The 16,581-nt window shown below is 46.2% G+C and overlaps 1 protein-coding gene across 4 annotated transcripts in view; it reads right to left on the reverse strand.

Annotated features, from left to right (window-relative positions):
- Positions 1–16,581, reverse strand: part of ABI3BP (ABI family member 3 binding protein) — a 2,192,437-nt gene that overhangs the window by 1,195,399 nt on the left and 980,457 nt on the right. For all 4 annotated transcript variants that reach the window (XM_078657771.1, XM_078657774.1, XM_078657775.1 and 1 more), the window contains exon 6: positions 3,368–3,438. In XM_078657771.1, the coding sequence (XP_078513897.1) occupies positions 3,368–3,438 (71 nt within the window). The remainder of the gene's footprint in view (positions 1–3,367; positions 3,439–16,581) is intronic.

A 16,581-nucleotide genomic window follows, 5' to 3' on the forward strand; every position in this document is an offset into this window, starting at 1 on the left:
AGGGACAGCAGGCAGGATAGGGACAGAAGCAGCATGGGAACAGCATGCAACACAGGGACAGCAGGCAGCGCAGGGACAGTAGGCAGCTCAGGGACAGGAAATGCACCAGCATAGGGAAAGGGACAGCAGGCAACGCAGGGACAGGTGCACCAGAAGCACAGGGACAGGGGGCACAATACCTTGGCTTCGAGTCAGGTGATAGAGGGGTGGCCCAGCCCAGTCTCCTTCGGGCCCACGAAGCGGAATGCCCTCTACATAGGGGCCCACATCAGGAATGGCGGAAAAAACAAGGAAGTCCTACTTTCAGTAGCGGAGGCTGCTCTGGGAGTTGGGGTCTCACTGGGGAGGGTCAATGTAGTCCCAAGAAGTGGGGGCGGTGCCCTCTAAGTAAGGGCCCACATTGGGAACAGTGGGAAGAACAAGGCTGCCCGCTCCCAGGAGCAGAGGCTTCTGGGAGTTGTGGTCACTTTAGGGAGGGTCAAGGTAGTCCCGCAAAGTGAAGTGTGTGCCCTCTAAATAGGGGCCAACAGCAGGAACGGCTGGAAAGAAAAGACTGTCCTACTCCCAGTACCACAGGCTGCTGGGAGTTGTGGTCTCACTGGCGAAGGTCAATGTAGTGCATTCAAGTTATTCTGTATTTTCAAAGAGAAGCGTTATGATGAATTTCAAAGACATTGCACAGTAGATACTTTTGTCAATGGGCCTGCTACGTTTGTTTTTTCTTTGAGAGAGCCTGCTACCTGAACATCTTTACTTTGTGAACAAAAAAGCTGTAAGTCCAAAATGTTATTATACTAGCAAACTAAAACATGTGCAAGGTTGGTTAGTGAAGGGCACTGTAATTTAATTTTATGTCAGCATTAGGCACTTGACCCTGCTCCAGAGCCGGTCGCTCCACAGCAACACCGGAATCGAAGGAACGGCCCTGGAGTGGATCATCTCGTTCCTCACCGGAAGAACCCAGAAAGTCCGCCTCTCTCCGTTCCGATCCGCGGCCACCGAAGTCATCTACGGCGTTCGGCAAGCTTCCTCGCTCAGCCCCACCCTCTTCAACGTCTACATGAGCCCCCTCGCAGCCATCGCACGCCAACACAACCTAAACATCATCTCCTATGCTGACGACACCCAGCTGATCCTCTCCCTCACTAACGACCCCACCACCGCCAGACGAAGCCTCCAGGAAGGAATGAAAGACGTCGCGGAATTGATGAAGCTCAGCCGCCTGAAACTGAACTCAGACAATACGGAAGTCCTCATCCTGGGACCATCCCCCTCTGCCTGGGACGACTCCTGGTGGCCCCCTGCCCTGGGCACCGCCCCCAAGCCAACGGACCATGCATGCACCCTGGGCTTCATCCTGGACTCCTCCCTCACGATGACAAAGCAAGTCAACGCCGTCTCGTCATCCTGTTTCAACACCCTGCGCATGCTCCGAAAGATCTTCCGGTGGATCCCCACCGAAACCAGGAAGATGGTCACCCAGGCCCTCGTCACCAGCCGACTGGACTACGGGAACACCCTCTACGCTGGCACCACAGCCAAACTCCAGAAAAGACTCCAACGGATACAGAACGCTTCTGCACGACTCATCCTGTACATCCCCCGTCACAGCCACATCTCTGCCCATCTGAGAGACCTGCACTGGCTCCCCGTCAGCAAGAGGATCACGTTCAGACTCCTCACCCACGTACACAAGGCTCTCCACGACATGGGCCCCAAATACCTCAACAGCCGCCTGACATTCCACACACCCACCCGCCAGCTCCGTTCCGCCAGCCTCGCCCTCACCACCGTCCCACGAATTCGCAGAACCACCGCCGGAGGAAGATCCTTCTCCTACCTGGCGGCCAAGACATGGAACTCCCTCCCCACCCACCTACGGCGGACCCAGGACTATCTCTCCTTCAGGAAACAACTCAAGACCTGGCTGTTCGAGCAGTAGCAACTCCCCCTCCCCCCCGCGCCTTGAGACCCTAGCGGGTGAGTAGCACGCTATACAAATTCGCTCATTGATTAGGCATCCAAAAAAGCAAGCAGTAAAGTCAAAAGTCAACAAATAAAATGTCACATTTCAGCAAAGTAAATACAAACAATATTGACTGAGTAAAGCAACACATGTTGCATTTTAATAAAAGGGTTACTTGATGTAATCATTCTTTAAGCACCTTAGTCTTAAAAGATAACCCATCAAAAAAACAATGGCAAACCATGGAAAACACATGAAAGGCAATGACTGATAAGGGCTGGACATACGTCCACTCCCTCTCTAAACTTCTTTATGCTTATTTTAAATATATTTATGACAAGATAGTTTGTACCAAGACTAAAAATTACGCACATTTAGTCTGGATATCTTCTGGGGGAAAACGTTATCGAGGCAAAATCACAAACTCTCCTCAATATCACAAAAAAGGCTCTCGAGTATGGCGTGAAAACCCTCGGCACTGAAATGGTCAAATAGCTCCAGCTGCTTATAGTATAAGCATGGCCACTAGAATTATACAGCAGGAGAGGGCCAAATTATGCAGCAGAGTTGACTAAATTATTCGGCAAGAATATGCATATTATGTGGCTCATTTTGTGATAGTATTACTTCATTATTTCGTCATTTTTAAACTTGGCAAAACTGTCTTTGCATTGGCTTCACATCATCTGTACCAGTTTAATATCCACATATAGCAATGAACATCTGAAAGGTGACCAGTTCAGCGCTGTCAAAGGGATCCCACTGTGCAACAACATGTGATGCTGCATTTGTAGTAACTTTTGAACCGTTGGACCTAGAAACCATTCTTTTTAAATCTGCTGATTATGCGTCAGATGATGATTTATGTAGCAAATGCGGCGAATCTATAATTATGCTAAAATCACCACAGCTGCACATTTGCATATTTCCAATGGGTATTAGTACGGGAACCCTGAAGGGACTGTGCGTATACAGTTTCCTTGTATGTTGCAGTTGCGCAGTAAGATAACGAGAATGTATTAATTTAGTACCAATGTATCAGGTATAGGTTGCTACACCAGGTGTATTGCAAGGAAAGGGGTAGCGTAGCACTGCATGGAGCAATGTGTCTCTTGCTGTTCTCTGCATGGGTTTAACACCCGAGAAAAATACTCTAGAGACATTTCAAACGTGAGGAGGCTGCTGGGCTGCTTTTCCCATGCTGCACATCAGCTAGAAATGAGGGCTGCATATTTATCTTAAATATTCATGAGCGGCTAGCTACACAGGTAACGAGTTACAAAAGTACATAGAAGGAAGTATTCTACAGAAGAATGTCTTTGATAAAATAATTCAGACACGGTAATACACTTTCAAAAAAGCCAGTTGAAATAAAGTGAGGATAGTCACATTTGTGCCTACCTGTATGTGTCCTTTGGGCGCACTATAAGTGTTTTGGATGTGCCCATTTCCACCATTTATTTTGTGTTTCGCTGTAACAAGAGAAAGAGGACAAGCTCAGTCCACGTTTAATATATACATGTTTGATTGCAAGAGTATTTGCTTGTCAAAAGAAATGCGAGATTGCATTCATAAACAACATAATGATAAAACATTTAATTAAATGTTGCCTATTTATACATTAGTAGAGTTTTTGTAGACCTCAAATGCTCCAAAAGATGCTTCCCAATACCCAAATACATTAGTAAACAGGTACGTGGTTCATAGAATTGGGTACACAATATTGGAAATGATCTTATTTTTAGAAGCTTTTATTAGGTCTCCATTACTTTTCTTTGGCATTACCACATATTCTTTGCTCCAAAAATTACACTTTTCAAGAAGAAACTCTCAAGATGTCTTTAGTGCCATAAACCATCTATATATTCTCACAAAATTGTTGCCCAGGCATTATCAGGTAAACAACAGCACCTATGTTTTTCTACCATGACAAAATCTTCTACCTGAAGTTGCTTAGGATAGAAAAATGGGGATGGCTATGAGCAGGTGAATGCATCTTAAAAGGTAGAATGCAAGTGATGATCGGCATAAAAACATAGGGCCCAGGTACGAGCTGGAATTCCACCCTGTCCAATTACAAAGGGCCCAGTGTTTTTGGGCCTGGGGCATATTTACTCGGAGATAGCGCTGCAGCAGCGTCCGTTATTTACGCTGAGGTGGCTCTCTTTTGGCGTCATATTTACATAATGATGCTAGAGGTCTTTAGCTTCACTTTTGCCACTCATGCGACTAGTTTCCCAATGCCAGATTCAGATGTGGCAGATAGCGATAATAATAGGCAAGGTAGGCGTCCCACCCTTAAAAAGTCATGCAAAACTGATGCTGCCATATTTACAACGATTCGGGAAAATGACACTACTGTGGCGAAAGAGTCCCAATAGAGGCAAACATTTTCCGCTATTGCAAACCATCCCTAAAAATGACGAATGTCCACTAGTTTAAAAGCAGAACATACTCAAATCACTCTGGCAAGCTTAATGGCACCAGGTACCTACTCCTACTGCAGCTCGAAGGACCAAGAAGACCACCACCACCTCCACCATTACCACCACCATCACGACAGAAACAACACAGGAGAAGGGAGCGGACATACCACCAAAGGATTACCCTCATTGACCTCAGGGAGGAGGACGTCATTGCCCATTACAGGCTCTGGTGGGAGTCCATTGTCTGCCGCCTGCACCAGATTCTACCAAGGCTGCAGCCAACATTGCAGCAGTGCACCAACATCCCTCTGCAGGCCAAGCAATTGGCTATCCTACACATGCTGGCATCTGAAACTTTAAAACCCTCCACAGCCAAAGTGGCTGGAGTATCCCAGCCATAATTTTCAGCATTCCTACCCTACATCCTTGATGCCATCATAAGCCTCTCACCCCAGTACCTCATGTTCCCCAACATAATGCAGAAACAACAGGAAAACAAGCAAGACTTTTATGCCATTGATAGATTTCCACATTTGTTGGGGCAATGGGCTGCATACATGTGTAACTTGTGCCTTCGGTGGCTCCATCACACCTGTACCGCAATAGGAGGCACACACTGTCAATGAATGTGCAAGCAATCATGTACCATCTGGGCCTCTCGATCAATGTCCTCGCAAAAATACCCTGGCAGTGCTCATGGTTTCTTCATCTTCCGTCATTCCACTAACAGTGAGCGCTTCCAGAATAGGACATATGGGGATGGCCTACTGGTTGGTAAGTACTTCTGAAGCACATGACAGACCTCATAACAGTCAAATATGTTGGAATACGTTGCCATATTAGTGTTGTATTGAATTAGGCAGTGCATAAGCAGTAGGTGTGGGCCTACATACTTGAACTATACTATATGGCAAATGTGCAACACAATCCTACACGTCGCACATGTTGAAACGCCTACGCCACTAAGGGCTACATGTACAAATGACTGCGCTGCTGGAGCATCACTATTCATGATGCTCTGTTGGAGCAGGTTTCCAACCCATCTCAATGAGATAATGCAAAGTCAGCCTGCATGCCCCTGCATGGCCTCACAGATATGCAGGGAGGCAAGCCAGTGCTCACCCTACGTTAAAGAAGTGTTTCACAATGAAGATCCCAAGCATTTCCACATATCCCATGATCAGGGACCCTGGGACTGTTTGAAAATAGTGCCACTCCCTTTATCTCCCAAACCCAACCCCCCTGTCGAACATCCTACCCATTTTCCCATAGAAGATGGCCTATTTACTCTTGCCCTTTCTCCTTCCAAACCCCAATCCACCCCTACTAAAAGCAAAACTACACCTTCCAGACCACAACCCACCCCTAAAACATCCCAACCCACCCCTCCAAAAACAGAAACCACCCCTAATAAAACCAAAAGTACCCCTCTCAATAGTAAACCCCCCTCCCAAACCGTAGACCACCCCTTCAACCCCCCCCCCCAAGTAAGATCTTTGAGGTGCCTGATCTGCCCCTAGATGCCCCTTTCCTTGTAAGTGAATTAGGAGGCAAGATTTTTGCCACCGCACAGCAGTGCAAAGGACTTTGTTAGAACTTTATGGACTGCCATCTGGCTTTTAAATTATATCGAGAGACTCATCCCATTGGAATATATCCATAAATTGTATTTCACCAAGTTAGTTACGGCATTCATTTTTCTTTGCAATTGTGTGATTCCTAGAAATGTTTCTGACTAAAATGATTTCTTTAATGTCTACTTTGTTAAGTGCATACACTGGTTAACATTGTATATGATGGTCATTTAAATTTAGGTGCAAACATTCATCATAGTAATGGCCAGTTGCACTAACTAATTGATGTTTAAACATATTTGGGGATGTGTTACTACATGTGTGTTTTTTTCACCTTGATTACTGATCAATATAAGCTCATATGCATTACTCCTTATAAATATTGAGACTATTGAAACTGGATACATACAGGACTTACACTAGATAAGGGGAAATGTTATATAGATGTATATATGGAATACCTCAAATTTGTGACCGACATTGATTTTACTGGTAATTTATAAGGTAAAGGTTACACCTTATCTAGTGCAATTTCTACATCATGTTACATTGCATTTATCCCAGTTCGTCATCAAGCAGCAACAGCGGCGGGGGGCGTGGCCAGCCAGGCAGCGAAATGGCCGCCTTTTGAGGGAGCTCCGCCGGCTGAGGCAATAATCCTGAATTAATCCTTACTATGCAGAGATTGTGAGACTTAAACTCCACGAAATTTGGTGACGGAAACCAAGAGGTACCTGCTACAGAAGTTACAGAGCTCTGGCTGCAGCGAGCGGCGCCCTGAGACCGTCCGAGGCAACACCCGAGTGTGGCTGCTGTGAAGCCCGAGGTCTATGGGCTCCTTCCCGGATGTGCCTGCAAACTTGAGCCGGGTGCTGCGCGGGCCGATGGTGGCCCAGACGACATCCCCGCGGCGCACTTAAAGTAAGCTGTACAATTGATAAACTGGCACAGTTTAAGAAGAGGGCGCTCTGATCCTACGCCACAATACCTGCTGTTTGGAAGCTAGTGGACCCTCAGCTCTGTTGCGAGATGCGTCGACACAGGGCCAGAGAGGCGCCATTTTGAGGCTATAGGGAGGCGAACACCGAGAGCGGGGAAGGAGAACAGAACCGCCGTACGCCTGCTGTATTCTACCCCAGGGCAACGGCACTAGCTGAGCCTGTGATACCTGCAAGATGCGGAAAAACAGCGCCAGACGGAGGTGCCATATACCCCTTCCTCCCCCTCTGCATTGAACTTTGCGCACAAACTGAGTGCTCTACACGGGGCGGGCTGGAATTACACTTGCCAAGGAGGTTCGCAGGCAAACCGAAACGCCGCTGTTGCGAGTGAGGAGCTGGCTGGTGTACCTTCTCAGACGACTGGGGCTACGCCGACTGGAGCGGGGGGGCCTGAGTAGAGCCGAGCTGAGGAGATCCCGATTTATAAGAAGGTAAGTCCATAACTTAACGGCACGCCCGCAAATAGACTTTTGGCATCTAACTGGGCGCCCACAGTGAACCCTACCGCCGCGGGGTCCCGGAGCCCCTAGACACCCACAGTGACGCTGAAAAATTGAGAAAGCAAGGTGCGATTGACGCAAACGCCGCATGATCTGCGAATCCTTGCTGGCGGCAATCTAAACTGGCTGAGGAGGTGGAGGTCCCCCCTATTTCACTGCTGGCTTAAAAATCCCAGGCCCTACTTTGGGGTAAAGACCTTGTACAACACAGCTATAAACTGTCCTCGGCTGCACTGGAAGCGAGCTGCTGCTAAATCACCATGGGCAAAGTTGAGACTAGCCAACCAAAACTTAATTTTGAAAACAAACGTCCAACAAAACAAAATGGCCCAGATCAGGAAGCGGCGGGAAGCAATACAACTGGTGCAGGCCAAGAGGAAGATATTAGATCGTTTATGCTGGAAATGCGCACAAGTCTTAAAAACATTGATTCCAAATTGGACACCCTGACATCTCGGCTCGAATCAGTCCAAACCCAGGTCTCCACTCACAAAACACGACTGGATTGTCTTGAAAACCGTCAAACCGAGGATCGGGAATTCCAACAAGAAACGAAGGAACAGATTTCAAGCATGGATAAATTACTAGAAGTAATACGACCAAAGGCGGATGATTTGGAAGCACGCTCACGCAGAAGCAACGTCCGGATCACCGGAATTCCGGAGACGACGGCCATCACGAAAATGGAAGTATTTGTATTGGACCTCCTACACGAACTTTTCGATCCGCACCTGTCTCCTGTGTTCACGGTGGAACGTGCACACAGAGCGCTTGGACAGAAACCCCGGGTGGGAGGCACACCCAGACCCATTCTGGCTAAACTACTAAATTATCAAGACAGAGACTTAATATTGCGGTTGGCCAGGGAGAAAGGGCGAATCTCACACAAAGGTAACACCATATCATTTTACCCTGATTTCACACCTTTAGTACAGGCAGCCCGTAGTGAATTCCTCCCGGCGATACGTCCCCTACTCCAAGCTGAAATTCCATACTCATTGCTGTATCCTGCTAAACTTAAGGTATCCCATGACGGTACTGCACATTTCTTTACCGACGCTAAATCTGCCCTCAAGTTCGCCAAACACGTCTGCGGCCCAAAGGCAAAAGCGGCAAACGCTACGGGAGGCAGCAGAGACGACAACTTGAGCGACAATAATTGACACAGGACATCTGGGTTGGTTGAACCTTCTTCGTGAGTTGCATAATCTCTGTATGTGAAAACTAATTATTGACTTTACGCTATTGATTGTGTACCTAGTAAGAGGGGACCTCCTCTTGCTACTGAACTACCACTCAACAAAGTAGGACCTTTTCTTGTAACCGAGCACTGCTGATAAATTGATGTTGCACTGTTGGGGTCTTGCTGTAGCAATTCCATATTTTCTCAGCCACCCTCTGAGAATGGGGGCGTATGCGCGTGCTGCCGCGCCTCCGAAGGGTGACTCCGAATGTTTGATTTTTCTACTAAGTTCCACGCTCTGCGTGACTATGGGGGGGATTTGACACAACCTGATTGGGGGTTGGAGTAGGTGGAGGGTGGTTGGAGATAGTTGGGTGTTTGGTAAGATATCGGTCATCTGTGCATAGGTTCCCTATCACCATACTAAAAAAAAGGTTGGTTACCTGTTGTCCGAAGGGCGGGCACATTCTAACGGCAAAATATTGATGGGAGTGACCAAAGAAGTACTTAAGATCCTGACATGGAACATCCGGGGCTTGAATGATGGCAGAAAGGCGAGGTTAATGCATGCATATTTACAAAGACATGACATAGACATCTGTTTTTTACAAGAAACACATCTCAATTCACAACCTTCAACAAAGCTAAAACATGGCAGATGGGGGACTGCTTACTCTGCTATATATTCAAATTATGCTAGAGGGGTGGCACTGCTTGTACGCAGGGGGCTGGACTGGAGGGAGCGCCAGGCACATATTGATCCGGAAGGAAGGTATATTGTGCTACATGGGGTGTTGAATGGTAAGCAGGTAGTACTGGCGGCAGTATATGGTCCAAATACTGACGCGCCAGACTTTTTTTAGAGATGTTTGGGCCAAAATTAGCTTGATGGCTTGTTCTGGGGAGGCGATTTTAACGTGCTGTTGAATGATGCCCTGGATAGCAAAGGTGCATCTAGACCATTGCACCCACATACATGCCAGGCTCTTCGGGATATTATGCTGGAAAGAGACTTGATAGATATCTGGAGAGTGCGACACCCGGACACCCGCGAGGGTACCTGTATATTCAGCCAACACGCAGCCTGGGCACGGTTAGATTTCTGGCTAGTTTCCCCTGATGTAGCCACATGGATGGTGGGGGTTTGTGGCCTGGCTCGCTCACTCTCTGCTCATGCCCCATGCCTGCTGGAGTTGGCAATCCCAGACTCACCCACGCACGCCTTTAGTTGGCGACTCCCCCCACACGCCTTACTAGATGAGGCCTTTAAAGATTAGGAACGACATCACAGACTATTTTACTTTAAACTCAGGCTCAGTATCTACCGAGTCAGTGCTATCAGACGCATTCAAAGCAGTCATCCGGGGAAAGTGTATAGCAAAACAAGCGGGAGTCCTCAAGGCCATCAGGGGCACTATTGATACACTGGAGGGGAGAATAAAAGAACTTGAAAACCTTTTCTGTATTGACCCCAATCCCGAGATAGCAGCAGAATTAAAAGCAAAATTGTTAGACTTTGCAGAAGAGGCACAAAGGGAGCTAAAATTCCTAGGTAAACAGGCTGAAGCCAGAAGATATGGGGAGGGTGATAGGCCAAGTCGTACCCTAGCCAGACTTATTAACAATACCAAAGCGACTACTTACATTTACACAATACATAATCCGATGGGCCAAGCTGTTGTAGGGCAAACTGAGATTTTACAAGAGTTTCGAGATTTCTATTCCAAATTATACACCACCACACGTACTACTGTACCAGAACACCTTCAGGAATTCCTAGACTCAATCGGGCTGGTTTGGTTTAATGACGCACACCGCAAATACATGGACCACCCAGTAACAATAGAAGATATTGCTAAAGTGATAAAGGGACTACCATTAAATAAGGCACCGGGCCCAGATGGCCTTACCACGGCATTTTATAAAACATATGTGGAGGAGCTGGCACCAAGATTACATGCTGTATATGCAGAATCGCTAGAGCTTGGGGTACTTCCAGACTCAATGAGGGAAGCTTTGATTATGACGCTACTGAAGCCAGATAAAGATGAAAAAGAACTGGACTCTTATAGGCCCCTTACCCTAATAAATGTAGATGTAAAAATCTAAGCTAAACTTATAGCTGACCGACTACATCCCCTCCTCCCGATGGTGGCCCTACCGGACCAATCGGGATTCATACCAGGCCGCTCTACATCCCATAATCTTAGAACTATATTCTCAGTGCTGCATTATCTCCACCCTACTGTGCATGCTACGGCCATCTTCCTAGACGCCACGAAGGCGTTCGATTCCCTCAAGTGGCCATACCTGTTTCACATACTAGAGCGCATGGGATTTAGTCCGATGTTTATTACTCAAGTGCAACTGCTCTATACAAACCCGACGGTACGGGTGAGGGTAAACGGCATGATCTCTGACTCCTTTGTTATCTCACGAGGAACGAGACAGGGTTGTCCCCTGTCTCCTCTACTCTTTGCTATCGCCATGGAACCGCTGGCAGCCAGAATAAGACAACATCACACGGCCCGTGGGATAGGCTTTAGTACACGCAGTTTATTAATCTCCCTATATGCGGATGATGTCACCTTATATGTCTCAAACCCCGCCAATAATCTAGACCCCCTGCAGCGTGAATTTGTGAAATTCGGTAGTTTATCTGGAGTATCTATAAAATGGGCTAAATCAGTAATCTTTCCTTTGACAGACAACACACCTGAGGTGCAGTCGGAATTCCCGCTCCGCTGGGAGGCAGAAGAAGTCAAGTATGTAGGGGTATGGGTCAGTCGTAACCTCCAGGAATTTTTGGTCCTTAAACTTTGGGCGGGCCATCAATTGGCTAGAGAGCAAGGTGGCAATCTGGGCGAAATTACCCCTCTCTATCGCGGGAAAGGTGGCCATATCGAAAATGGTGATCCTACCCAAGTTTCTTTAATTATTTGCAAACATCCCGATCCCGCTCAGAAAACATTTCTTTAATTGCCTGCGATCCCAGCTTCTATCCCTGGTGTGGGCAGGTGGCCAAGCCCGGATTTCCTGGGCTTTATCAACCTTACCGTTGAGGCAGGGCGGAATGGGAGCCCCGGACATGCATCTACATGCACTATGTGCGCAAGCTCAATTCCTACATTTTTGGGCCTACCCCACACCATACCAGCCGCACGTGGCGGTGGAAATTGACTCAATAGCTCTTATGCCTTTGGGAGTGGCTCTGTACCAAAAAGCCCCAAGACCCACTATTGATGTTGACTCAGCTAACACCCTACCATGGGCATGGCGTGAATTACAACGTAGAGCTCGCCTTCCACTGCTGTATGGACCTGCTATTCCATTAAGACATAACCCACTGCTACCTTGTTTGAAGGAATGCGGTGGTGAAATATCATTAGGAGGTATCCAACTGCGCACATTCGCTGATGTATACCCTGACGGGACGTTCAGAGACCCACAGTTGGTGGAGGAGAGTTCAGTTGCTCCGTTCAAGGAACTGTTCGCCTATCACAAATTGAGGGCGGCGTGCAGGTCATTCTGGGAGGGTTTCCCTGATGAGACCCCAACATTGCTTGCCCTCCAAAACATACTAGCTCGGGCTTCCCCGAAAAAATTGGTAACTCGCCTATACACTAACATGCAGGACCAAGCCCCGATCATAGTGCCCACCTCCATACAACTTTGTAATAGGGAATTGATCCCGCCACTAACTGATATGCAATGGTCCTTTTGCTGTAAACAGCTTTTGGAACTCTCCCCTAACTACAAACTGCGCCTCATACATTTTAAATTCCTACATAGATACTACCGCACCCCTATTAGCCCCCACCGCATGCATCTAAGAGAAAATGCTAAATGCTGGAGATGTGGCTTTGATGATGCTACCTTCCTACATGTGGCCTGGAATTGCCCCAGGCTCACTGGTTATTGGCACAAAATTTTTGATGCGGCTAATCAAATAGTTGGGAGGTCTGACGATCCATCCCCACACCTGGGTCTCCTGGGACTGGTGAATGACACTGAACCATCAAGACGCAAGCTGCACGCACTTCTCTTACTATATGCCAGACGACAGATTGCTGTCAGATGGGCCGTCAGAAATTGCCTACATTTGCAGCTTGGTTGTCTGATGTTACTTACGGACACACACAACTCGGTATTTATTGGCAGTTGATGCCTTCTGTGTCTAGACCCCGAGACATCTGGGAGCCATTTATGCAATGGGCACGAGGGAGGGCGGGCTCCCCTACATCTTACCACTCAGAGTCTGGGGCTGAAAAACAGGGGAAACCTAGAAGTTCACAAAATACACAACCTGAGTAAGAAAGTGGCGTAACTAGACTGTATGTTCACTAATATGTAATGTAAACTGAATACTTGAAATAGACATATAACCTTGTATCTTTGAATGCCAAGTACTTCTATATTCCCTGCATGTAGCTCCCGCTATATGACGACTTACAAATGATTATTCTTTGTATTGTTATTTCCATGTTGATGAATATGTAATCAGACACTTTGGACTGGGGACGGTTAAAATACCTAGATTCATGTACTTTCATAGCTGCACTGACCGATATCTGTTTGGTTTGCACAATTTCGATGATTAGTTCATTTCATATATGTAACACTGCCATATGCTGATTGATGCTGTAAGAACAGTTGCTAAGCTACTAAAATGTCATATGCATTGTGTTCACTTTGAAAATGCTAATAAACAAAGTTTTTAAAAAAAAGCAGCAACAACGGCAGGACTTGGAAGATCAGGTCCATGAAAGAAAAGGAAGTGTGAAAATGTGAATAGGTAACCTGTAAGGTGAATTTTTGCTTTTTTATTTGACATCCTTTTTTGTACAATTGTCAATTTTTTTTCAAGGCAGCTTGCACCAAATGTATAATGTGATCATACAGGTGTGTTCCTTTAAATGCCTTGAACATCAACATTACAGACATGTGCATTGTACCTTGGTATGCTATTGCTTGTAAGGGAGAGAGTTCAGTGTAAATATTAACAGATAAGTCAAAAGGTAACAGGTAAAAGTGGAGCTTACCATCGATTCCAGCCACGATGGCTTTGATTTTGTTCTTCGTCAAGCAGCAGCAGGACTTGGAAGAATGGGTCAGTGATGGAAAAGGAAGTGTGAAAGTGAGAAAAGGTGGGTTTCTGCCTTCTCCCTTCTAATCCGCCAACTCAGATGTGGAGGTTTTACCGCCACAGTCATGTTGAAGGGAAGGCACATCGTGATTGGCCCAGCGGACAAACTGGCGGTCCTCACTCAGACAGCCACTTATGCCTATTGCGCAGTCAATGTGGGTGAACATAACTGGTGGAGTCGGTGGCACTCCGACAGGTCTTACGTCCATCAAACTGCCAGCATCTAAATAGAGTGGGCGGACTGCCTAGTAGGTGGGTGGAGAAACGGCAGCGGGACCAGGTCCGCCAAGATCTAAATCAAGCCCTCGGTTTCGGTGTGCTATCAGCTGTAGGACTTTCCCAAGACATAATTCGATGTGTCATATAATCAGTTGTGATTGCATTCAATTAGAGCAATGACATATTGATTTTCAGAGCTACATAAAGGAGCATGATACAGCTCTCACTCAAGTATGTTGTTTACTGACTGATATAGGTCTAGCTTAGAATGCAGATAAGTGAAAGTCCCACAAGACATAGTAAAAATTATTTGGCCATATCTTTTCAGATGGGGGTATAACCACGGATCCGGCCAAAATACACGCCCTGTCAAATGCTGCCCCCCCCCACAAGATGTTTCTATGGTTGTACGGCATTACAACACGGGCTGTTACCCCGCATGCCATTACAACGCAGTTTTTACAACGCAAGTCGTTACAACGACTTGCATTGGGGGGTACTGGATAGTGGAATAGTTTAATTTTCTATTCCAACTCCAGCCCAAGTTGACAGTAGGGAAGGTGTTGGATAGAAAATTAAACTATTCCCTATCATACAGCGCCCTCCAGCGTTGTAATAGCAGCGTTGTAATAGCAGCGTTGTAATAGCAGTGCGGGGTAATGCCCGCGTTGTTATGGATGTTTCCCTGTTTCTATGATACGTTCATTTCTTGGCATGGCCAGTTACTGTTCAAGATACATACAAGAAAGAAATTTGCTACCATAAGTGCACCCTTACAAAAGTTAACAAAGAAAAATGTTTCATTCAAGTGGACACAAGAATGTGAGAGAAGTTTCAAGAAAATCAAACAAGCCATTGGAACTGCTACAGAAATGGCCTACTGCCATCCAACGCTTCATGCCCAGGTTGTCATTGATGCTAGCCCAGTCGGGTTAGGCGTGATCCTGGCACAGAACAGCAGACACCGCCATGCTCGAAGGCATGTAATGGCATATGCCAGTAGAAGTTTGTCCCAGACAGAACATGCTTACTCACAACCCTGAGTAAGAAAGCTTGGCCATGGTGTGGCCTTGTGAACATTTCCATGTATTCCTGTAAGGAAAGCCATTTAAATTGGCAACTGATCATCAAGCTTTATGGACTATCTTTGGCAATCCAAAAGCCAAGATAACTCCTCGCATTGAATGGTGGGGACTACAATTTTGAGAGTATGATTATACTATTGTTCATCATCCAGGGAAGGATCGAAACCCTTCCAACTACTTTTCCAAAGTGCCTCAACAATGTCAAGGTACTCCATCCAAGTTGGCTGAAGCAGATATTAATTGCACTGTAAGGTCAAATACACCAGATGACATATCATTAGCCCAGATCATCACTTCCACGAGCCATGACTATGACATGCTAAATTGAAGGATATAATTACACATCAGTCGTGGAACTGACATGCTCGACCTCTCACCAGTAATGGTGAATACCAAAAGTACAAAAACTTTAAAGATGAACTGTCTATAAATCAAGAAGGAGTTATACTGCAAGGGTTGAGAATCTTAATTCCGGAGAGTTTGAGGCAGAAAATAATTAAAGTTGCTCACGAAGGACATTGTGGTATTATTGCCACCAAGAGAGCCCTCCGAGACCGAGTTTGGTTTCCATATTTAGATGAGAGAGTTGAAAAGAACTCAAGGCCTGTCATCTATGTAGCTGCCTTTCTACAAACAATGCTCAACATACTCTTCCCATGTTCAAACTCCATTAGAATGCATAGGAGAGAATAGCCATTGAGTTCTTTGGTCCACTCGATAATGGAAATCATCTGATGATAATTGTCGATGAGCCCCACGTTTTCCATTAACAGAAGATCTCTAATCCACAACTCACGAGTGAATAATTGAGAGACTTAACAGCATTTTTACAACATGGTCCATTTTGAAGGCTGAGAATGGTCCACCGTTCAACAGTAGATAATTCAAGGATTTCCTGGAGCATCTTTACATAAGGCATCAGAAAAGTACACCTTTATGGCCACAGGCCAACAGGCTCATTGAGCATTTTATGAGTACGCTAAAGAAAGCAGTACAGCGTGCAACTCTTGAGAGGGTTAGTTTAAAAACAGTTTTGAAGTCTACCGCACAAACCAATCATTCAACACCTCAGTCAACCACAGGTAAAAGTCGAGCAACTTTGATGTTAGTAAGAGGAATGACAACCAAGTCATGTCAATGGACCAACAAAAGAGAAGGAAGTGAGAAAACAACTCGGATGAAGAACTTGATTGAGAAGGAAAAGATGAAAGCCTATGTCAACAAGAGGCGACATGCAAAGAACATTGAGTTTAAGACAGGAGATACAGTGATCGCCCGACAACCGCGAAGTAGAAAATCTGATGCTCATATGACACTGCACCTTTCCAAGTTGCCCTCAACAAGGGACTCATGATGACTGCCTAGCACCATGTAAAGTCTGTTAGCAGAGATTCTTCGCACTTTCGGTATTTGATTCATAGGTCTCCCGATCAATATGATGAAAGAAAGACTGAACCTGAAACTTCAGTGATTGCTGTTAC

Source organism: Lissotriton helveticus, chromosome 8 (assembly GCF_964261635.1).
Source record: "Lissotriton helveticus chromosome 8, aLisHel1.1, whole genome shotgun sequence".
Classification (NCBI taxonomy): Eukaryota; Metazoa; Chordata; class Amphibia; order Caudata; family Salamandridae; genus Lissotriton; species Lissotriton helveticus.